Source organism: Anoplophora glabripennis, unplaced genomic scaffold, assembly GCF_000390285.2.
Source record: "Anoplophora glabripennis isolate ALB-LARVAE unplaced genomic scaffold, Agla_2.0 scaffold363, whole genome shotgun sequence".
Classification (NCBI taxonomy): domain Eukaryota; kingdom Metazoa; phylum Arthropoda; class Insecta; order Coleoptera; family Cerambycidae; genus Anoplophora; species Anoplophora glabripennis.
The window spans coordinates 328,432-351,983 of record NW_019416470.1 but is presented as its reverse complement, the minus strand read 5'-3'; the positions used below and the strand labels follow the sequence as shown (position 1 = coordinate 351,983).

Below are 23,552 nucleotides of genomic sequence, written 5' to 3'. Positions count from 1 at the left end.
GTTGTCATTTTCTGGTTAGGCAAAATCACAGCGTAATGTAAATCAGCTGGTTCACATCGTGGAAAGCGTATTAAAACAGATACAGGGTTCGTAGCGGCCGGGAAAACCGGGAATACCGGGAAAAGTCAGGGAATTCGTTATTCTTCATAAAAAACAGGGAATAGTCAGGGAATTTTAAAAATATTCATGAAAGTCAGGGAATTTGATGTTTGCAACTGGAAATTTTGTGAAAGCCGACCCTGGGTTCTTGAAAGAGAAAACTATTTGTGGTTTTGAAACCTTTATAAGAGGTTGTTAGGGTATAAAAAAGATTTTGGAGTCCAGTCGAAAAAAAATTTAATGCATAAACACCAATTAGTATGTAAAAATGAACTACAAGTGACCTGGATTTCTTTTTTATAAGTCAGGGAAAACCTGGAAAAGTCAGGGAATTCTTTATTACTTTTGAACTATGAACCCTGTAATGTCACTAACACCGTTCGTCGAACGAGGGCGGTGGGCTACCCAGCCAAACCTTCGCTGACAACGCTGTGGTCATACTGTCTTGCCAGAGTTCAAATTCGGCCAGATTTATACCATAACAGGACAGGTGAACATAGGAAAATACAATTTGTTTACTTATTCCGGATTATTACTCCCGACGGTTAACTCCTTGGGTCGGATGGCGGTGGTAGGTCTTCAGTGGGCTCCTCGGAGTGGTTCTGGAGCTCTTCGAGTTCTGGCAACGAACTATTTTCGGCCAGGAAAACTGGTTTTATTGTCTCGATACCCCCTTGATTAGCGGGAGTCGTGGTGGGATTGTGCGCAAGGCACTCGTCAGTGAGGCAACCGGACGGTTTCACTCGACTCGTGGATAATTGCTCTTAACCAATTAAGCTAATTAATAAAATAATTGGCAAAAGCCTTGCATAAAACTAGTTCATTAGAAGCCTGATTATCAAATTGACCACTAACACCCGCACCTGACTCCATTTTTAACAAAACTCTTTGAAATAACTAAAGTATGGAAGTGATAACATTTTTTTCCACTTTTACGCTTATGACATGCACTGACATGCCTCATCTAGAAACAAAAACAGGGTGGGACTTAAAGAACTCAAACCGTGCAGTCTCAGTCGTCTTTTGTATGTGTTAAGCAAAGGTAGAAATAGCCGCTTGTAATAATAGAACGTTCCAATAGTGAACAATTGTGGTTTGAATTATAGATGATCTTTCTGCTTACTATTTTGATACCGGAGTATGGTGTCGTTATTTCTTAAATGATATTAAAAAAAAAACTGTGTTTAGAATGATTGAGTTGGAGAGAGAAATCAAATAATTATTCACAATTTACTGTGTTAATTCTTCTTCACAAGTAGCGTTTTTATTGAAAAATATTTAAATTGAAGAGAACATTTGCTGCTATAAGATATTGTAATATTAATGTCATTGTAAACAACACATCTAAATTGTGGAATGTATCTTGTCTGAGTTCTCCCTCTTTTGCGTGATTGGTGAGTGGTTTTGCAACTATATATAACGTATCAGGTGGTATGCTGCTGTTCCCGGAAGATGAAAGTGGTGAATCTAGCCAACAGGAGGAGGAAGAAAGTGAAGCTGGTGAAACTGACGAACAGGACACCGAAGATTACACTCTCACAGATGAACAGTTGGAACGTAGAAGGTATTTTGATTAATACAATTTTACAAATTCAAAATTTTTATTGATATAAAATAATAAATATTTGTTTGATGAATACGGAATATTTTGGAGATGTTTCTATGAAACAAGGTATTTATATTTGTTTAAAAAGGTTTCTAGCTGAATTAAGATTTTTGTTAAACACAAACATTTCCAAGATATTCTACATAGTATAAAAAGTATTGGGAGCCAAGAATATTTCCATAATTAACTTTTAATTCAGTAGCAGGAAAAATATATTTACTAATATTGATATATTGAAGGTTTGCATCAATTTTTCATATAAAACCTTTACTATATTTAATTGATAAATAAAATTCAGGTTTTATTTCAAGTATTTGCAAATGATATTTTAATATTAATATTATCTATATTGAACTAGAAAAGTTTTATTCATTAATACCAAAATTTTGAATTATTTATACAGGGTGATTCAGAAACGGTAACCAAAAATAAAAACTCGTATTTTTTTGGTGAATTTTAAGGGGTCTTTCCTATAAAGTTTTTATCTAGAACGCTTCGTTAAAAAGATACAGGATGTTAAACTTAAAAAAATATTTTAAATTTTTTAATAATTTAAAAACTAGTAAGTAATATAATTTGAAATTGGGTACATGTATTTATGTAAACATTGTCCAAAATCTGAGGGCTTTTCCTAAAACTTGCATGCTCCAGCGGACATACAGGGTATCGGTGGTATATTTTTCTAAATAAAATATTACGCCACTGCTTTGAGATAACAACCATGATATTTTAGGATTCGTCTTTCAATTTTCTACAAATTACTATTCTCATGTTTTTCGAAAAAAGCCCGATTTTCGAGTAAAACTTAAAAACAAATTCCTTAAAATTCACCAAAGAATACGAGGTTTTGTTTTTGGTCACCGTTTGTGAATCGTGTATATTAGATATGGACAAATGGATGTATTAAATATTAGATATGAATAAAACGTTGCAAACTATGTAACAAAAGTAAAATATTTTTGAAACTCTTATCCTTCCAACATAAAATGTTATTGTACAAAAAAATAAATCATTCTGATGTTATCAAGGATTTTAATATGTAAGTTTTATGCTCTTTTTTTACAAAATTTACAGTGTATTTATCTACTTGAAAGTTCTTTTCTTTTATTGAGCCAGCTTTAATAAAACTTACTGCTCATCAAGTTTTATTTGTTATTTTGTTTATTCATATTTGGCTCCCCTTGTGCTGTTTTTTGTGTTTCTCATTGTTTTGATTATTGTCTATGAAAGAAGCCATTACAGCAATGTGACCGGCCATGGTCAACGAAGCAATTTGGCGCCACAAAACATGCAGTGGGCCATTCGTTCTAGAGAAGCGGGCAGATCGCAAGGTGTCCGACTGCCGAACGGTTCCAATTTGGTATTTATAGATCCCAGTTCACTGAGACGCTCGACTACGGGCAGTACTACAGTAGCTGCCAGTTCGGAACCTATTACTATGGCCACAACGGCCAGCTGTCTAGCTAGAGCTTTCGGTGAGTAGATGGGTTAGTTTAATTGCGACGATTTCATTCTTGCCTTTGTCCTTAATTCCTTATTTCTTCTTTGTCTGCAAATATTTTTTTAATCGTAAGAAATACAGATTTTTTTACTCAATCGAAGTTGTAAAAAAAAACTTAAATTTTACATTGTTACAGGTATTGTGGTGCGGCAAATCGCCGATCTATTATCTTTAATGCCACATGTGAACCAGATCCTAACCTCATCATCAACTGTAATGGAAATAACCCAAGATGATATTTATAATGTTCAGGTTGGTATTTTTTAATCCAGCAATTTTTTTCAACGTGGAAACGTTTATAAAATTGTTTGTGCAGACTGGTGTTTTCTCAGAAATTATTAACGGCTTATTTTGAAGTCGATGTTTTCTTCCAAGATAAATTTCCTGTGTAAAACAGCAGCAGGCCTTTATTTTGACAGTAGGCACTGGCTTGGGTCTTTCTAAGACGATATTATAGCATGGAGAACAGTGTGTGAGAGCCGCAGGCAAATGCTTTCGAAATGGAAGAAATATGTCCCAAAATTCATTAAATTTCATGCTTGAATTCAGAAAAGTGGTTCTAATCGTTACAGAACACTAGACCCATCGGTTAATCGAAAAATAAAACCGTTAATAAAAATAATTTTATTAATTTGACAGTTTTATGAAACTCATGATGACGGTAAAATGTCCTCCTTTACTGTTTCAGTTAACGTGATGAAATAAATTTGAAGAAAATTTAATATGAACCTTAAAGATCACTCTTTTATGAAAAACTTAAACTCTTGTAAATTAGGGATTTGCGACATTAATTAATTGAGAGACTTTTCCATATAATTGTGGGACATAATCCACTACTAATTTTTTTTTTTTTTTGTTAAAAAATTCTACCATGCGGCATTTTTTTAGATCTATTTGGAGTTCCGATTGAAGCCAACGTGGGACTGGCTGTTAACGGTAATGGATGCAACCGAGGCTCAACTCAAATTCGGAGCTTCTTTAACTAATTCATTGGATTTGACGAGTCCCGGATATCCCCTCAATCATACGGGAACAACATCGGGAGGTAAGTAAATTCTCTCTTTTACGGGCGGTCAAGTCTAAATTTTGGAAATGGAAATGTAAAAATTGCAATAAAAAAAATTATGCCTGAATTTTAGTGGGAACTGGTTCTACCACCGTCAGATCAAGTCACCGTGCTCATGCCGTATCAGCGGGTTCAGGCAGCTCCTCAGGAAATAGAATTGTAGGATTCACCACAAATGTTGAAAGTAGTAGATCTCGTTCTGAAAGAGAAAGTAAGTAATTGACTTGTGATCTTTTTAGAAAGGGTATTCAATTTCATTTAGTTCTAACAAAGCTTACTGGTACTTAAAGTTTTTGTCATATTTATAATTTTTAGGTGGCGATTGGCATGCAGCGAGGCGCGAGTTTTTGTCGTATTGTTTATCTCTAATGAGAGCTCATAACAGCGAACATCTAGACTCTCTTCCCATCCTAGACGTATCTGCTTTACGACACGTCGCATATGTTTTTGATGCGCTTATTTATTTCATGCGATCGGGAACCTCTGAGGTAGCAGACAACGATGTGAGACGAGAAGGATTGCCTTTACCGCCGTGGAACGATCAAGTAAAATGCTTCATTTTGTATTAAATAGGTCGCTTCATGCAATATGCTATTTTTTTTTAAGGATGAAAATGACAATGAAGAAGCCGAAGAGGACATTGCTGTAGCCATGGAGACGGAATCCTTAGACGATCAAGATGTGTCCAATTTGGCTAACAATATATCAAATAGTTTGAATACCTCTCTTCAAGGGAACACTGGAAAAGGAAGGAAACACTCTTTCTTTCAGGTTTGTAAAGCGAAAATTGGGTCAAATAGTCAGAAATAGTCGGAAGTGAACACGAAAGTAATTTCAACTATTTCAGAGATCGGAATCGACACTTTGTCTCGGATGCCCACCACCAGATCCGTTCGACACTCCAATGTCGGAGGCGCTTCCGCTTGCTGATCAGCCTCATTTACTGCAGCCAAACGCTCGTAGAGAGGACTTATTTGGAATTCCTAAGCAACCTGTTACATTAACTTCAACAGGTATTTTATAATTTGTTTCTACTATATAATTTTATTAAAGTCAATTTAAATTTTTTTATTTTAACCAGCACTGAAACAATCCAATTAATTGGAAAATGTGTCAGTTTTATCATTTATTTTGTGTTTCATTTCATATTTTTAGCATGTTTTTTATTTTAATTTATTCTTTTATTGCATGTAAATTAACTTTATTAAAATAAAAATTCCTTGTGAAGGTGAATCACAATTGGGAGTCAGAACGACAGATGGAGCCATTTGCGCTCCGCGTACAATGTACCTTTTTGTCGTGAGGATATGATAGTATAACGGCTGGATCATTCGTCAGTTGTCTCACCTATGACACACTGATGAGGACTAATAAGTCCGATCCTAGCTGTTGCACTAGATGTTGCGAGTATAATTCAATGCCGGTCGGGGCATATAGCACGCGGAGCAGTTGTTTCTTGCAACGCTGGCAATTTTAAAAATGTAATAATACTTAGTAATTCACGATAGAAATAAGTAATGCAAAAAGAGAAAATATTTATCGATATATTTTTTGAATTCATTCATTTAATGAAGTGTAGTGAATAGTGATTTTTTTACATTTATTGTTATTTTGGGTTCCCTTTTAAGTCTTCTTTAAAAGGAATTAAAAAAAAGAAATATGAACAATTCACTGAACAAATTACCAATGAGTGTCGTGTTTTAAATCTAAATCTAATTCACTTTGACAAATTCTACTTTCAAAAGTAGTGACTGGGTTTAAGACCAAAAATGTGTTTGATTGTGAAGAGGGAAAATGCCATAATAGTTTTTGTAAAGATTTTTCCAAAAATGCCTGGTTATTTAGCTTTTTTTCTACCAATTTCGTATAAAATCTTCCAGTTTGATTCATTTTTATATGTACCAATTTGGAAACATACTTAAACATTTATTACTCTTTGGATATTTCAGGTTCCAATTCGGGTAACCCTCTAGAATCTCTACCAACCAAACTGAGTCTTTCCACAAGGACCACAGATTTTGCCATGACCCAACCCGCCAGGGCGAACCACCCCATTTCGAATTCGTTCAATGTGATGGGCCCGAATCCTCTGGTTTATCCTCAGAACTACCAACCCGATGAAGAGGGTAGACCAGCCTCCAAGGAGGCGACGCAACAGACTGATGTCGCAAGTTCGTTCGAATCTATGACAAGTATCGCGGGTGGCAGTAATACTCCCAGGAATGATGGTAAGAAGATGAGGAATATACAGCCATTTGAGAGTTTATTGGCTGCTGTTAATAATAAGACTGGTAAGTGATGGGTGAAAACTATATCTCAATTTTTTTTTTATACGTTTAAGAGTTACTTAGTGGTTTTCATTTTTGGCCATTTTGTGCAATGGAAACTTTTTTATTCAAGAAAATTATTTTTGGAAATAGCCATTTTATTCAGTATTCTGTGAATATTACAGTGATATAATTATATTTTTCAATTTTTCTACAACTTCTGGTTTTTGAATTCATTCAAACTTAGTTTTTTATTTGAAATTTACAAAGAAAAAAATTAAGTAATTTGTCATACATGCTATTTAATAAAATTAGGTTTGGTTTTAACTAAAAACCAAAAATTATAGATAAATATCACAGATGCAAATAGGTTTGATTAAAAAACTGAATAAATAAATTTTTATAAAAATCAAAAAGTTGTCAGAAAACAAACAAAATAAAAATTGCCTTGTAATGTCTTAAAGAAACTAAAATATGGAGACGTGGTTTTCACTATTTAATTTTTCTTCAAAATCGAGCCCTGTGCATTTGAACTACTTTTTATCTATTTCCTGTGAGAAACCACCCATTGTCAAAATTGGCCAGCCCTATACAAAGTAATTCACATTTGAACACTTTAAGGGGTAGTTCTTCCATTTTCCAAAGACCAACAAAAAATTTGTTTCAAATAATTAGTAATTTATTTTTTTTAAACATACTGTTCTACATATTTTTCTTCAATACTTTTTGTCTGACCCTTTGGAGAATATGAAAAATACTCTAAAAGTGTCCACTCTCTACATTTTTGACTTAAATTTGTCGTCGCATCTTCATTAACGAAACGATAGTTCATAATAATTGTGAATCGACAATTTTTTTATCACGCCAATAGGGATAATAAAAAATAAGTCGATTCTTCATTTATAAAAATAATGTTTATAGGAGACGTTCTAAATGAGAGACCACAAGACTTATCTAGGAACCGCGAGGAGCAATTACTAGATCCGTATAACACGCAAGGACTAGGAGATAATCCTACACTATCTCGTCCACAAATCATTGTGTCGCCAAGAAAATTGGAATCCACTACAGAGCATAATCAGGAGCAGGTACATGTCCAACACATCTTTTCTGAATATTGTTAGTTATTTAAAATTGTCCTTAGGTTTCGTCAGGTGGTTCCTTATTGTCGCTTCTAACACCCAACGATTCCTCTCAAGACGTTTGCAGCCAGAGTACAACTTGTACTATGTCGGGATCTTCTACACCGTCAACAAGTTCTTCAAGAAGCCCCAGCAAGAGCGTTATAGTCAGAGCTGGATCGTCAAATGTAAGTACGATAAAATATTTGAATGGGAAGTGGAATACGTATGTAAAAGTTGAGTTTAATTTACATGTCACAACACTTCCCAGACGAACGTTGCTTTCTGATGACCGCAGTTAAATACAGCTTTCAACTGGGGACAGATACGGAGCAAACAACTAAATTCGAATTTTTTTTTTGTCGGTTGTTTCACGATTGATGAATATAGGCTACACAGAATTATAAAATTTCCTTCTATTTATGTTTTTTCTTGACAGTTTTTAATATTTTAGTGCCAAAAAATTGGAGACCCAGATGTAATTATGTCGGTAGATATCCAACAGCCGGAAACATTGGAAAACCAAGAAATTTCAGCAAATGTGACGGTTGTAACCACAACAGTAAATAATGAATTGCCTAAACCCACCGTGGGGCAATCGGTTTCTCATGATTTACTTTTGGGCAGATGGAGATTATCTTTAGATTTGTTCGGTAGAGTTTTCATGGAAGATGTTGGGTTGGAACCGGGATCTATCGTTTCCGAATTGGGAGGTTTTCCTGTGAAAGAGGCTAAGTTCAGGAGAGATATGGAGAAGCTGAGGAATAACCAGCAGAGGGATCTAACACTCTCAAAAGTGAGTCCCCTTATAGTAATATAAAAAAAAAAAAATTGAAATCTTTTTGTTGATTCTAAGGACTATATTTATAGTTGATAGTGGAAATTTATATCTGTATTTTTTAAATTAAAAATCGACCTGTTCGAGGATTTTTCCCAAAAAAAATTTGTTTCGTTTTTACTGAATTTATTCCATACTTTAGGCGCGCATGGTATATATATAAAATTTATTCGCTTATTTTACTAATTGATTTTGTATGTCACTGCATTTAGCCAAAATTATCACACAACAAACAAAATAAATTAAGGCTTTAGGAACATTCTTTATGTTGTATTTTTTGGAATTGTAGATCGAAAGAGACAGGACGCAGCTGATCCTACAAACTTTTAAAGAGTTAAACAGCCAGTACAACAGCTACAACCGACGTACCACTTCCTCCTCGCCTCCCCTTGCCGTAAACAAAGTGAAAGTAACCTTCAAAGATGAACCAGGCGAAGGTACTGGTGTGGCACGAAGTTTCTACACGGCCATAGCAGAGGCCATCTTGTCCAACGATAAACTGCCAAACTTAGAGTCTGCACAAGTAGATAATAAATATTCCCAGTACAGCGTACTGCAACGCCTCCGCCGCGACAGGGACGTCCTAAGACGTACCGTGCCACCGAGGGGCTACAACAAGTCCAGGGATCACCACAGGAGGACCATGAGCATCGAGGCGAGACCGTTCATTCCGTCGGACAATCTGCACACCTCCGACGCCCCGTCCATGCCGGACATCTCCTCCGCATCGAACAACCAGCCTGGTACTAGCTCTAATAACACCCAACCCTCTAATGGCGGTAACCGTAACGAACACCTCACCAGTCAACAACAGCAACTGGGCGACCGACTCTATCCACGAGTGTATAACACGCACCCGACTTTCGCCGGTCGAATCACGGGTATGCTGCTGGAGTTGTCGCCCGCCCAGTTGCTCCTTCTGCTCGCCTCTGAAGATTCCTTGAGAGCCAAAGTAGAGGAAGCAGTAGAGATGATACTGGCTCATTCACATTCCCAATCCGAGTTAACTTCAGAGGCTTTGTTAGGTAGGTGGATCGACCAAATTAGTTTTTGCTTGGAGCCAGTGGCGCATTAGTGGTTTAACTTGATGTTGCTGATTATACAGGCCAGTTGGGTAACCACAGACTCCTCGGGTCAAAATAAGACGACTTACCTAATTTTTGAAGTCGTTTTTTCTCGATAACTGATAATTTTCGATATATTAACTTCCAATTTGGCAAAGGTGTTATTTATTCCAATACAATTGTTAACGAGGTTATGGAGACTTGAGGACTTCAAAAAACAAATGAAAAATGGGGTTGCTGTGTCTCCTTATCCTTACCAACTTTTTTCTAGGTGTGCCTATTAATTTTTTTTTTTAATTTCAAACAATTTCTTTTGCCATTATTTCTTTAGAAATTTTTCAGTTATTGCATAGTAGGCTTTACATAAGGCTTACGCGCTGCTTTATTTTTACAGATTATGAAAAAAAAAACATTTTAAACAATATTACTAGTAGTCTCAAAAGCAAAAGTTATTAAACTAATTTTTAACAAATTATTACAAATAAAATTATGTAGATACTCATACATTTTTTATTAACACATATTAACAATAAAAGCGCACTTTCATTGATGTGATGCACATGCTCTTTTTTTATTAAAAAAAAATCACCATTTTGAAATACTTTCTGCTGAAGTTTGTGGACTGTCGTGAGGATTTTATTTCTAATTTATTAAATATTATTAATTTCTTCAACATAAGCAATATATGTATTATCCCAGAAAAAGAAATCCATTGGACTAAAATCTAGAGATCACGGTGACAATTGAACAGGAGCATTTTGTCCTTATCCAATACAACGTTTGGGATCAATTTCTTGTTCAAATAGTGACGCACCTTTTTATCATAACAAGGTGGGATATTGTTTATTTAGTTCAGCGGTCTTCAAACTTTTATAACTTGTGAAACCCGGCCAACATTTAAATTTTTTTTGAAAAAAATATTTTTAAGGCATTTTTTACTGATTATATAATATGTATATTGCTAAATACTACGATTAACAAAATAAATATTACCCTAAGAAAAATTAAATTAACGACTAAAGTTAAAAGTAAATATTTATTGGATAATAATTGCTCTTGCAAAAGTAGGTAAAGAAAATTCTTTCTTGCTAAGCTCTTACAGTAACTTATATGTGTGTACTTATAAAAAAAAAAGTTTTAAGAGTAAATTTTTTGAATTTTGAAATATCGCTATTGTTAGTTTCAAAATTTTAAATATTTGACTGTCGCGGAACCCCCAGAGAAGTTGTACAGAAAACAGTTTGAATACCACTGGTTTAGTTCAAACCAACTCGATTATCCGTACTTCTCCATTTCTGACGGCATTGTTGTAGTAAAGTTGGCAGATTGATCGATCAGAAAAGTACTCGCAATGATGATCAGTCGATTACAAAATCATCCATACATATTTTATAATCCACTGAGTAATTTTCAAAAAAATGCAGTTAGAAGCGCATGGTCGATTGATCAGTTGATGATGATTGCCCGATCACAAAAGTTTGTGTAGGAATCGATTTTATGGAAAATCGAAAATTTTAAATCTGTTCATATATTTACATATTTTTCTCTTTTTTTTCAAGTCACAAATTACAAGTTAGATTCTTCTTAAATTCAGTGCTCATCATAAAGTGATCGGTAGCCCTTTATATGCTCTTTTAAAAAATAGTATTTGTATGGAAAACCATGCACTAAATGAAACATTTTTTCAGAGAGATACTAAGAAAAAGTAATTCTGAAATGTCTATATTAACTCCCTGTATCTTTTAAAGCAAGCATTTTTGTAGACAGATAAGGTTACATAAATCATCTTATTTTCATGCTAGGAGTCTGTGTTTACCAGATTGGTCTTCTTTTCTGGAACACTGTAGTAGTATCAATTAAGTATCTATCCTAAATGCCGAAAAACCAGTCTGTCAGTGTAGAAATATTTTTATTGAAATATAATTACAAATTGCACAGCTTGAAGTAATGTCCAGTGTTAAGTATACAGGGTTATTTTTTACCTGTATGCATAGCCTTGAGCAATGATTCTACAATATGAAAAAAGTTTATATAATACTAGACTTGACCGATTTGAAATATTTTTTTTACACTGTAAAAGTTTGATAACATTTTTATGAAATCATTAACATTTAAAAAAAATAAAAAGTTATGGAAAAGTGTGTTACGGACATGTCGATCAAATGTCCGGACATGTTGGGAAAAGTACTGTTGACCTTATTTATCGCCTAAACTTGTCAACGGTGACAGTTTATAATAATTTATTTGTTTACATAATTGTGCTTATTTTATTACTTACTGATGCTATTGATGGACCCTGTAGATTGCATGCGTTTTCCACATGATAAATAATTCATTTCTGTAGAAACAAATATTTCACATAGATATAATTTATAAAGATACATGTGCGTGGTAAAAATTGTACTTGACGTTTGGTGTTAAAATTATTGAATATGCTTTCAAATTAATTCATGATAAAATGATTCAACCCTGCAAAAAATAGTATAAACTAGAAGGTTTATAAGAAATAATTTGCTTCAGCTTATTGTTTCAACCTTTTCCTTGATTCAATTATAAGGCATTTACTAACATTGTAGTCTTAATCTAACATCAACTTTTGTAGGTAGATATGGAATAATATTTATCTATTACCAGTATTGCTTACTTCGTTTGTGAGGATTTGTAACAAACCCTGGTTAAAATTTAAACGCCAGTTAGGCATGCACTTATCATTGTTTAACAAAATAATAATAGCTGGTTCTTTTACTAGTGGTTTTCCTTTTATATTATTTTTTCCTTTTCTAATTTTTTTTGCAGATTTCCATGTAATTGCATATTTTTGTTAATATACATGTCTGGAAAATCCACATGGTCCATCTGCCTATACAATAGAGTGACAAAGTAAAGTAAAGAAATCCGTGCGATAGGTAAGGATGGCTATAATGAAGACGTTTCATAAGCTAAATAGTCTCCGCCTGTTTTGGGTTAGAAGTGGGAATGACTATTCAGATTATGAAGCGTCTTCAATATAGCCATCCTTGTCTTTCGCACAGATTTTTTTACTTTACTATATTGCTCTCATGTAAAAGCAGATGGACCATGTGGATTTTCCAGGCGTGTATATGTATGATGTTTATTGTCAATTGCCAACAAAATAGTTGGCTGCCAACTGTCTGACACGTACCCCTTCTCTCAAAGGCATCAATGTTTTACCCAGTCAATTTGGGAACTCGTTTAGGAAAATAGTGATATTATTAATTGAAAGTAACTAAAACGTTTAGAGTAATTAATAGAAGAATTGCACAGCTTTAGATTTGAATATTTTGTGTCGTACTTATACATTGCAATTTTGACCTTCCGATCACTTTGAAATTATTTGGAATACCACTTTTTATTAATTTCAAAACTTTAACTTAAGTGTAGATATGTAATATCTCTTATACCGAGAGAAGCGAATTTACCAGTTATTTAATCCAACTTAACCCAGTCTTAATACTTTATTCTTCCCTAACAAAATTTTTCGTAGGTAACACAAATTATAAATATAAATATATTTTTTTCAAAAAGAATTGGGTATTAAATGAAGAGCTGGTTATAAATGGTCCAAGATGGAGAAAGTAATAATAGTAATGTTATCTATGAAAATGGAAAAGCTTTTGGAACAAAAATATAAATGATTTTAGTGACGACTTTAAGATTTCAAAGTAGGCAAAACTATTTTTTTGAAGTAATTCCTGCCTGTTTGTTGCGGCAGAGGGATGTATTACAAATTTTTTTCTAAGTGTGGCAACATACCAAAAAAAAAAAGAAACAAAATGCTTTTGTCTCTTCATTTTTTATTTACTGACTCAAGTTCCACCACTTGCGACTTATTGGCTGTAAAAATTTGGGCCTAATGCAGTTCTTTTGCTCCTGGATTTCCTAAGTTGACCTGATCTATCTTTTGATTGGTTTTTAGAATTAGATGTATTTTCGTTGACTGATCGAGGCTGTTCGAGAAAGAGTGGCGGGAGGACAAACGCTGATAATTCTGTTACAGAGGAGACAATGCAAGACGAAGAGGACATTGCACCACTCTTCTACTGCCCAGGCAAAAGGGGATTCTACGCACCGAGGCAGGGGAAGGCCACTTTCGAAAGGCTCAACGCTTTTAGGAATGTAGGACGGTATGTTGCCTAGTAAAAAAAGAATATGGAAAATAAGCTAAGTGGTAATTTTGTTCTGTAGGTTGCTCGGATTATGCCTTTTACAAAACGAATTGTGTCCAATATTCTTGACCAGACACGTATTGAAGTCGATTCTAGGTCGTCCAATCAAATTCCATGACCTGGCATTCTTTGACCCCGTCGTTTATGAATCTCTTAGGCAGTTAGTTGTTGACGCTGAAACGAAGTACAGTAATAGCTTGTTCTCTGCCCTCGACCTTAACTTTACGTAAGTAAATTTTGTCTTGCAATATAGAAGTTATTCTAAAGTCAATCGGTGTTTAATTTAAAGTTACATTCGTTGTATTTTCTTGACAGAATTGATCTTAGTGCTGAAGAAGGCAGCGGAACAGTAGAACTTATGCCTGGAGGAAAGGATATTGAAGTGACGTCTAGCAATGTATATGACTACGTTAGGAAATATGCTAAGTATAGAATGATTAAGGTTCAAGAAAAAGCTATCGAGGTAAATGAACTTACATATATTAAAATATAAATATGATTGCATTGCACTAAGATATCTTCTAATAAAATATTAATCGACACTGTTTTTTTTTCAGAGTATTAGAACGGGGGTGTTTGACGTACTTCCTGAGGGATCATTGGACGGATTGACTGCTGAAGACCTAAGGCTTTTGCTGAATGGAGTTGGAGATATAAATGTAGCTGTTTTGATCTCATATACTTCTTTTAACGACGAATCTGGTGAGAGTAGTGAGAGGCTCGTCAAATTTAAGAGGTGGCTGTGGTCGATCGTGGAAAAGATGACCCATCTTGAGAGACAGGATTTGGTGAGTTGAGTACATTTTTTCGGTGATAATATAAATTCCTAGATGAAATTGTTGCACCACTAAAAATGGATCCCAACTTCAAAGTTGATGTTCTCACAAAGGACTAACCTGATTTTGAGAAATCAAAATTTTTATTGAAATCTCAGTTTGAGCATCTAGCGAGCACAAGAGGGACTATTTTTTTTTTTTCGCAATTGAAATATGTACTAGTGCGAGCTTGGTAAAAATAACAAATGTCTACTTGCATCAAACTGTAGTTCCGTCCAACCATTTTAAAATTGATAGTAATAAAAAAAATCGGCGAACTGAAGTGAAAATATTGCAAAGGAAAAACAAAATTCATAACAAAAATGTAGGAAATTAATCAATTCTTCCAGTAATGGTTTTACATCAACGCCTCATACTCAAAACCAAATGTTAATCTTTCAATTCTTTATCAATGTCATTCTACAGAGTGTTCATAAATGATTACAAGCCACGTGACCAGTAATTTTGTTTGGAACAATAATTTTATTTCCCTCACATTAGGGTCTATTCTGTAAGCGCCTGGGTTAAATATGACGTATGGTTAAAATTCTGGATTTTAACGTTTTCCTCTATTCTGTAAAATTCTTTTTAACACGTTGACTGCGAGATAATCTCAATGTTCTTTGTCCGTGACTGCGATACATATCTTCGTGGATATGTAACAAAACTTCTTCTGTGTGCGGTACATATCCCTGGGGATATGTAATTTTTTTTACATTTGACCCTATAAAATTAAAAATAACACAATTATTGCTATAAACTTGCATGTATCTGTAACTATATATCCTAGGATACTAACGTTTTCATTCGCAAAGAGTTTTGAAAAGAAAATAATAGAAAAATCATTATTTCTAAAAAGTACAGATTCTGCAACTTCCACAAGATACAGTAAAAATGTGATTATTGAGATTCGCATATTTTTTATAATGAGTACATACCCCCCGAGGTATGTACCGCAGTCAACGTGTTAACGAACTAGTTAACGGCTAAAATTTTAGCGTGTCCGTTAAAGCGATCGTAGTTCGGAAATTGTAGTTCAAATGTGCTCAATTTCATGAAGAAGAAGAAGAAGACAAAGTATTGATATTTAACCTAACTTTTTATTGTTCATGTCTCTCTGAACTTCTGAAATCTGAACCCGCTCATTATTTCTTCTCTTTTGTTAATGTTGACAGAACTTTATCAAGTCAGGTAATAAAAACGTTATTACAGCATCTGAGATTTCAGCTACGCATCTGCTTACTGCGGGTTGGCTCACTGAAAAGTTGTATCCGTGATCAACTGAGAGCTGATAACTTCATTGTCCAAGAAAATTCAAATCTATTAAAATTCGAACGTGTGGAGGAATTCTGGTCTGGTTGCCCTTATGTGTTGATTTAAGTGTACGTGTACAGTTAACCTATTGATTAGTTGCTAACAAGAATATTTATTAAGACGAAACAGCTTTATAAATGTTACGTCTAGCAACTCGGAAAGGATCACTGTTATCACGAACTTGCCTCTGATATACTTTGTTTTCTCTTCCGGAAGGAAATAGAAAATCGGATTATCTAACCTCATTTTTATAATTATATGAATTTTTTGAAGTAAACTTACATTTGTCTATTATTCTCGATTCTCGTCAATTTCAACGAGTACCAGGTGAATAAATCTATCGAATGCCATATTTTATCTTCAGATTTCAATTTATACAAAAAAAACGCCAACTAGTTTAACAGCACCAATTTAGGAATCTTTAGAATTATCTTATAATAATGGGTGTCAAAGTTTTAATCCCCTTTAAAATTTAACTTTCCTCTTACAGAATAGACCCTATTCGCAATTAAATTTTGGTAAAATTAAAAATTTTTAATACGATAAGATCAGGATTACATTAAAACTCAACATTCTGTTTTACCAGCTATGATTGGTGTAATTTTTCTTGAGATTCTATTCAACCAATCAGCGATCGCTTTGTCTCGAGGGTAGACGTAGTAGTTCTCATTGTTCATTATATAGGTCAGGAAAATAAGCTGGGAAATGACCATTTTGCAACTTTTTGTTTCGGCAAGCTGAATTTATCACTATAGATGCTAAATATTATGTACAATAACCTATTAGTTTCCACAGTCATAAAAATGGGAGGAACATTGTTTACAGGGTGGCTAATTGTATAATTTTTACGTAAATTCATGTTTTTTGCTTATAACTTTTTTCCATTCATTTCCACGAGAAAACTAAAGTACTTTTTTTCGTCTTCAAAAGACCTACAAAACTAGCTCTCGAGCGTCAATAAATATTGATTAGATAGTTGTATACAGAAGAAGTTTATTTATGACTTTTGAATTAAACGTTTATAAACTGCGTTATTATTACCAGAACGTTTTGGCATCACAACCTCTCATTCCTTATCACTGTCAAATAACTCGCACGAAATCTGGAATCGGTAAGTTGAATAGTTTACAAGTTATGGCCTTATAAACAAATTAACTAATTATTAGTCTGGACGATCCCGAGGATCTTCCATAATCACATTGATTTTTTTCATGGTAGATTTCATAATAATACATTGAAATCTATAATTTTTTTTTTAATTTCAAATTTGCAACCTGGAAATTTTTTTATTATATATTCGGGAAGCTTATGAAGAGAGCTTGAAGTTAAAAAAAAATCGTCAAGATTTGTTGTAAAACATTTTGCAATTTAGGGATTTTTAGTCCTGAATGTTTAGTTGCCTAAGCTCGGCAGTCACGTGGCTTGTAAACATTTATGAATGCTCTGTTCTCTGGACATTTTTTTAATATCATCATTTGAAGCAGTTAGGAGTGATTGTTTCTCAGTTGTCTAGCCATATTGTCACTTTTTTAATTAACACTTAGTGGTTGTAATTACTTACAAAAATTACCTTACTGACTTCAGTAACACAATTACCAGTGCATTTGAAAATAGTCGACAAATATTTAAAGTAACCAATTTCCTCTCCTATTTATTCGTTAAAAAAAAATTATCAGATGTTTTCTGAGGAACACATACTGTTGCCCTTAAAAAATCAATCCCCACTTAAAGTTACACGCTGTATAAATATTTTTTTCATGATTTATGTGTCTGTTGTTGTTTCAGGTTTATTTCTGGACAGGGTCACCCGCATTGCCAGCTAGCGAAGACGGATTCCAGCCCATGCCGTCTGTGACTATAAGGCCGGCCGACGATGCCCATCTTCCTACAGCCAACACTTGTATTTCTCGTCTTTATATTCCACTATATAGTAGTCGAACGGTGTTACGGCAGAAACTGTTACTTGCCATTAAAACAAAGAACTTTGGATTTGTCTGATTTCGTAATATAAGGGGCACTACTACTACATTTCTTATAGCTAGAAACTTGAGTTAAATAAAAAAATTGTTTCTTTAAAACGTTTATATATTTTGAATGTGATTGTATTTATAATATAAGCTAAAGTGATATAAGATTTGTATATAGTTTTGAACTAGCGGCACAATTAGCACGAAAATGATTCTGTCTTTGGAAACAGCTCAAATAATGTTTATTTTCTCTTATGGTCTTTTTTTTGTTTCTTATTGGTGCCAATACTTGTTAATAACTATGGGATCAATTCCCATTAACTCGTAGCCATGTAGTGTTGTGCTTTGTTTTATTTATAAAAAAATAGTTTACAAGCGATACTTTTAGTTAATGATGTGTTACACTGTCATGTTTCAGTTGTTGATTTATAACTATTTTTATTAATAGTGTGCGTAGTTTATTTTAAAAATGTGAAGTTCACGGTAACAATATTTCATATCTGGAAATAGCTTGTGTATCAATAAAGGTTATTATATTAATTTGTGTTTAGCTTAATATAATGACACTAATAAAATGAATCGTTCACATTAATTTTTTTTATCAGAACCTCAATTATCTACACCTTTTTTTTATGGGATGCTTCATATTCAAAATATTTTCATGTAAATTTTGTTATAAAAAGAGGTAAAATTATCATTGTAAATAGTGTATCGTAAAGGTAAGTAAATGTTACATTTTGCTAATTAAATATTTATCTTTTTTGATATCACAATTTTTAAGATAATACTCGATATAAATAAAAGATAATCCATGTACCTGTTTATACCAACTTTTCTCTGCTGACCCGTGACTAAGAATTTGTAGCTTGACACTGATATCTTAGTTTGGCTGGGTCGTTGTAGGCATTGTGGTAGTTATGAGAGTGATAAGTGAGTGAACTTATTCCAAATCTGATTTCAATGGGAAATTTTTGGTAATCATAACATTTTCTAGAATCTTAAATTGAGGTTTTCTACAAAGTTCTCGATTTGTCTAGATTCGGAAATGAGATATATCAGAATGATTTCAAATATGCTACATTGAAAGTGAAAAGAGATAATACTTTTTTGGCCACATTTCCCGGACGTAGCAACCGGTACATATCGAATACTACTCGTATATTTTTCGATGCGAAATACTTGAACTGCCCTGGTAGATGGATCATTCGTGAATTTCTACAAGCATCTAAGAGCCCAATTAGTTCTATATAAAGGTTGCCACAGAAATACAAAAACATTACACGCTAATAATTCAATAAAAGATGGTGGAAAATAAAAAAGGTATAAATGAACTACTATATCTGTGCAATGTGGAACGACGACGACGGTGTGTGTACCGTGTAACAAGTACCTGGAACTACTTAAGGAAAGTCGTCCTGTTTTATTGTGTTTTGTGTCTGTGCAAATTGAGTTCTATGGTAAGAGTACGAACTTCACTCCTTTTCGCGATTGTGATTCTGTTTTCTTGCGTTCGTTTGTTCAGTTAAATTTTGATTCGGTATTATGATAGACGTGTAGTTGGGTGTGTGGTTGTGTATGTGCAATAAACAATAATACTCGTGTTTATATTTGGAATATTAATTGTAACTATAATATGAATGTAAGTTTTTCTTTCACTTTCAACATAGATTTTTTTATGTTAGCGACCTAATAATACAGTAAAACAGAGATCAATGACCATTGGGTGGGTTGTCGGCACAGATTTGAGTGCAGCTAAGACATACGTTAGCTCTATTTTTCCCTTCAGTTGTATGGCTAATATTCCTATTGGGTCAGAGCAGATTGTCGCAGATAACTGAATTTTATTCTTGTGGGTTTACTTTTTTGGTTTGATTAAGGTGCAAGTTGATGTTATACCTCATTATAATTAAGAATAATTTTAAAACGCTTCGTTATTAAACCTACGCGTTAATTATTTCATTGCGTTACACCTGCCTAGTCGAGCCGGCTTTTACCTAATTGTTTTGGCATTGCTGTAAATACGTTGAATTAAAATGTCTATTGACTTTTTAAGATTTCTAATTCAACATACAATAAGTATACACATATTTTGAATTTTGAAACAAATTATATTTTTTTTGCAAATAGAAATGTCTTTTCCTAACATGATTTTCATGATGCTGTTCCCTTACAAAATGTGTACCTAAATCAAATACCTAAGTAGGTACTATGTCCACCTTCAACTTACAAGTGTAATTCTTTATACGCTGTGGAATATTTTATGTGAGTGGGTCGTAGACCATTTTACAAATGGTCACCCACTCACCTACTTTATGCAAATTTTAAGTTGATTAACAATACCTAGGTAACTATTGTTACACTTGTTCTTAATTCTTAACAAACCTTGGATATATTTATTTCCACATAACTTATTTATTACATTAGGTACGAAGATTTAAAATTATAAATGTACTTATTCTATAGCATCAAAATAAAATTCAATTAAATGTAGGTAGATATTTGATACATACCGAGTATCATGAAGCAACTGGATTTAATGCTCAAAGATATCATTTACTCGCATTTACTCGTTAACCCCTTCCGGCAAATTTTCTGCACGCCCATGGCGATTTCATAAATGAAAATAATTAAATCGAGTTGATGGATGACTTTTATTGACTTTTTGATTAATTCAATCCTTTTATGTATTTCAAGTATTAATAAATATGTAAAGTTTATATTAAGGAAATCAAATTTTGTATACTGCAGCTGCGGACGGTTTTACTTTCATGTTAGGTACTGAAATATGAATTCGTTAGTTAAATATATCGTATGTTACCCTTTGTTTAGGGTGACAACATCGTGTGTAACCGTCCTGCCTTCAACGGAAGCAGTCCAGATTTAGATTTACCGATGTTCATGTACCGGCGTAAAAAACACAAAGAACGGAACTCATCAAAGCATAAAGTGTAAAAGTATAAATTTAAACGCACCGTGTTGTAAAAAACTCATTTTGTGAAACAGTTCAGTGCATCTCCTGCTTGTTATGGGCTATCTAATGACATTGCATTCTTGTATCATTCCCGAATTCCGAAGGTGATTTTCGAAATGGACAAACAAATCCAAACAAATGACTTGGAAATTGAAGATGAGTTAGTTAAAAACATGTAGATGTAGAAAACATTAAATACATACTTGCCAAATACGATACTAACAATAAGTTATGAGCAGTAATTAAAAAGCAACTGTTATCATCACAATATAAAAAATACATTTTATATCAAAGAAATTTTATTACATTTCCAAACATGATAGAAAAAAATTTTACGATGAGCAGGTCTACCTAGTATTAAATTGAAAATTTTAGTTTATATCTTATTTTATACTATTTCATGTCCGGTTTTGCTAAAATTCAAGTACTTATATAATATTTTCAATAATTTTAATATATTTTTTTTTATTAAAAGAATTATTAAACGATTATTATCTCACGGTCTTTTTATGATTTTAAGGATCATTGTTGGGTTCATAATATGAATTATTGATTATTTGATGTGCAAATTGTAAATTACACGTGTAAAGTAATTACATTGAATGAAATTTACTAAAATTATTTAGTTAATTAATATAAAAACAAGTATGAAAAAAGTGAGCTCTCGAGTTTGCCATTATTAGTGGATTGTAAAATATGACCCTGCGTTAATCCAAATGGTGTTTCCCCTACCGCAAAAAATCTGATAATGCGATTAAGGGATGTTATCTGTGGTGTTAAATTGTCGACTGACCTGAAATCCGACTAGACAACCCTTGTTACGTGGGAGATCTACCAGCGCGATTGCCTAATAACTCTTCAAATCCTTTTAAAATGTTTTAAATTTCCACACCTAATTCATGGAGTAGTTCATTTTATAAAATTATATAACATGGGTAACGATCCCAAAATCTCATAGATTTTTTAGTAGTGAAAGAAGTGATAATTATTTTTTCTTTATTCTACTGCTATCTGTAATCAAAATTCCGAGCAAAATTCTTTCCGCCTATGCAGGAAAATTTGCATTTCTTTCTTCATCCTGTGGCTGAACATCTGATTGGCGGAACTGCTGCGCTGCTATAAGTGACTATCACTTTAAATTTTAAACCAACAATTTCCCTTTGTTCAAATAACAAAACTAAACAGTAGGTACGTATGCTATTCATCGGGTAGTGTGTTTGGGCAACTGTATCACTGTTTAATTTATACATATATTATTTACTATGAAGCATCACAAAATCGAAATAAACTTAAAAAATAAATTTGGTCTCGAATTTGGTGTATACTTGTAAACTACTTATTAGCCGATTTGTTATCAATTTGTTGGATGTGCCCTCGGATATTTCTCATTCAGTCTAGTATTGGATGTCTACCTACAATTTTGTGATATTTAATTATCAGTGTTTCAATGGTTTTAATATTCTCAAAAATTTCACACAAAAACATAGTTTTTGGTATTTATCGAGTGTAACTTTGATTTGACTGGTAAATTTAATTTAAAAAAACTTCAACTATTAGGTATACTGCTAATTATACGACTGTTACTTAAATACTAACTAAAGTTTTGAATTTTTTTCTGAATAAGTACATTTGACAAATTCTGAATAATTTATGCTTTCCGAAATACATATGCCCTCGCATGTGCCTAATCCAAAATTTAAGTTACACAGTCTGAAATGAAATTAATTAACCTGAAGTACAACCGACAGATTCTGAAATACTCGTACATATAGAAAAAGTATATTTTTAGATCGTGAAACAGTGACGGTTAGCGAAAATTAAAGTGGTCATATCTGCATAATGAGGCATGGGAGCCATACCGATTTTATCTGCCAGTCTCGCTGCTATGATTATGAAAAACCTTTTCGAGATCTCAGGGTCGGCCACCTCAATTTAAATTTTTTAATTTCACAAATTTCATCAAAAATAGTTCTATCATCTATGATCTTTATGTGGACTTAGAAATCATCCCCTAAAACATGGTACGGGTCCTATGCTTCATTGTCAGAATATGTTATAATTTGTACTCTCCTGTACAATAAAAGAAATAAAAACCCATTTTAATACAAAAAATCTACTTTATATGCGTTTGCCTCATACATATATATTTTAATATTCTGAAAATAACGCAGAAAATTTCAAGGCACGCCCTTGCCGACGTAAATTCTTCCAGTAGTTCCGCTAACAGAACTTTATTGGCTTATTCTTTTCTTCAAATTCTATCTCGACAAATATTGTACGGACTGTAATTTGTTTTATTGTAATCAAAAATTCTTTAGATGAAGGAGCTGGAAATTTTTCTTATTTTTTTTTTGTAAATTTTTAGACGTGTTATGTAGAAACATTAGAAGTATTTGTATTTGCCTGTGAACTGTAGGTTTGGGTCATTTTGAACTTAAAACCGTGGGTCTGACCTGTTGCCTGACTTTCAATTTTTTACTTTCACTTAATAATTTATTATAACACGGACAACGCTAGGCATGCATAGATACATTACACACACTTTAATGTAATGTATATTCCATCAGTACGTGTCTGAATATTTACAATTGCTTTTTCAAGGTCGACGAAGTTATTTTAGCGATAGTCGACAATAAAATTGCGATCAAACGTAAATATTTATTCTCGGAATGTAAGAAGACCAGTTGTTAAATAAAAATGTCCTTTTGTTGAGCATGACTTGTAGGTAAACATTTT

The 23,552-nt window shown here is 33.2% G+C and overlaps 2 protein-coding genes and 1 non-coding gene across 12 annotated transcripts in view; all 3 read left to right on the top strand.

Annotated features, from left to right (window-relative positions):
- The window catches only part of LOC108912044 (E3 ubiquitin-protein ligase hyd), a 49,677-nt gene extending 31,244 nt beyond the window's left edge, over positions 1–18,433 (top strand). For 2 of the 8 annotated variants that reach the window (XM_018717198.1, XM_018717194.1), the window contains exons 19-36: positions 1,528–1,663; positions 2,948–3,180; positions 3,343–3,458; positions 4,095–4,251; positions 4,346–4,483; positions 4,588–4,817; positions 4,879–5,043; positions 5,120–5,285; positions 6,222–6,563; positions 7,461–7,627; positions 7,684–7,848; positions 8,115–8,456; positions 8,788–9,523; positions 13,500–13,707; positions 13,769–13,975; positions 14,065–14,212; positions 14,307–14,537; positions 17,664–18,433. In XM_018717198.1, coding sequence (XP_018572714.1) covers positions 1,528–1,663; positions 2,948–3,180; positions 3,343–3,458; positions 4,095–4,251; positions 4,346–4,483; positions 4,588–4,817; positions 4,879–5,043; positions 5,120–5,285; positions 6,222–6,563; positions 7,461–7,627; positions 7,684–7,848; positions 8,115–8,456; positions 8,788–9,523; positions 13,500–13,707; positions 13,769–13,975; positions 14,065–14,212; positions 14,307–14,537; positions 17,664–17,876 — 4,100 coding nt within the window. In that variant the 3' untranslated portion in view covers positions 17,877–18,433. Of the gene's footprint in view, positions 1–1,527; positions 1,664–2,935; positions 3,181–3,342; positions 3,459–4,094; positions 4,252–4,345; positions 4,484–4,587; positions 4,818–4,878; positions 5,044–5,119; positions 5,286–6,221; positions 6,564–7,460; positions 7,628–7,683; positions 7,849–8,114; positions 8,457–8,787; positions 9,524–13,499; positions 13,708–13,768; positions 13,976–14,064; positions 14,213–14,306; positions 14,538–17,663 lie in introns of all 8 variants that reach the window. The other 6 variants (XM_018717193.1, XM_018717190.1, XM_018717195.1 and 3 more) reach the window with 5 other exon arrangements.
- LOC111691570 lies at positions 7,872–8,002 on the top strand. Its single transcript, XR_002762984.1, has one exon.
- A 956-nt stretch (positions 18,434–19,389) lies between the features above and the next one.
- Positions 19,390–23,552, top strand: part of LOC108912056 (FERM, ARHGEF and pleckstrin domain-containing protein 1) — a 105,972-nt gene continuing 101,809 nt past the window's right edge. For all 3 annotated transcript variants that reach the window (XM_018717215.2, XM_018717214.2, XM_018717216.2), the window contains exon 1: positions 19,390–19,484. The gene's annotated coding sequence lies outside the window, so the exon portion shown is untranslated. The remainder of the gene's footprint in view (positions 19,485–23,552) is intronic.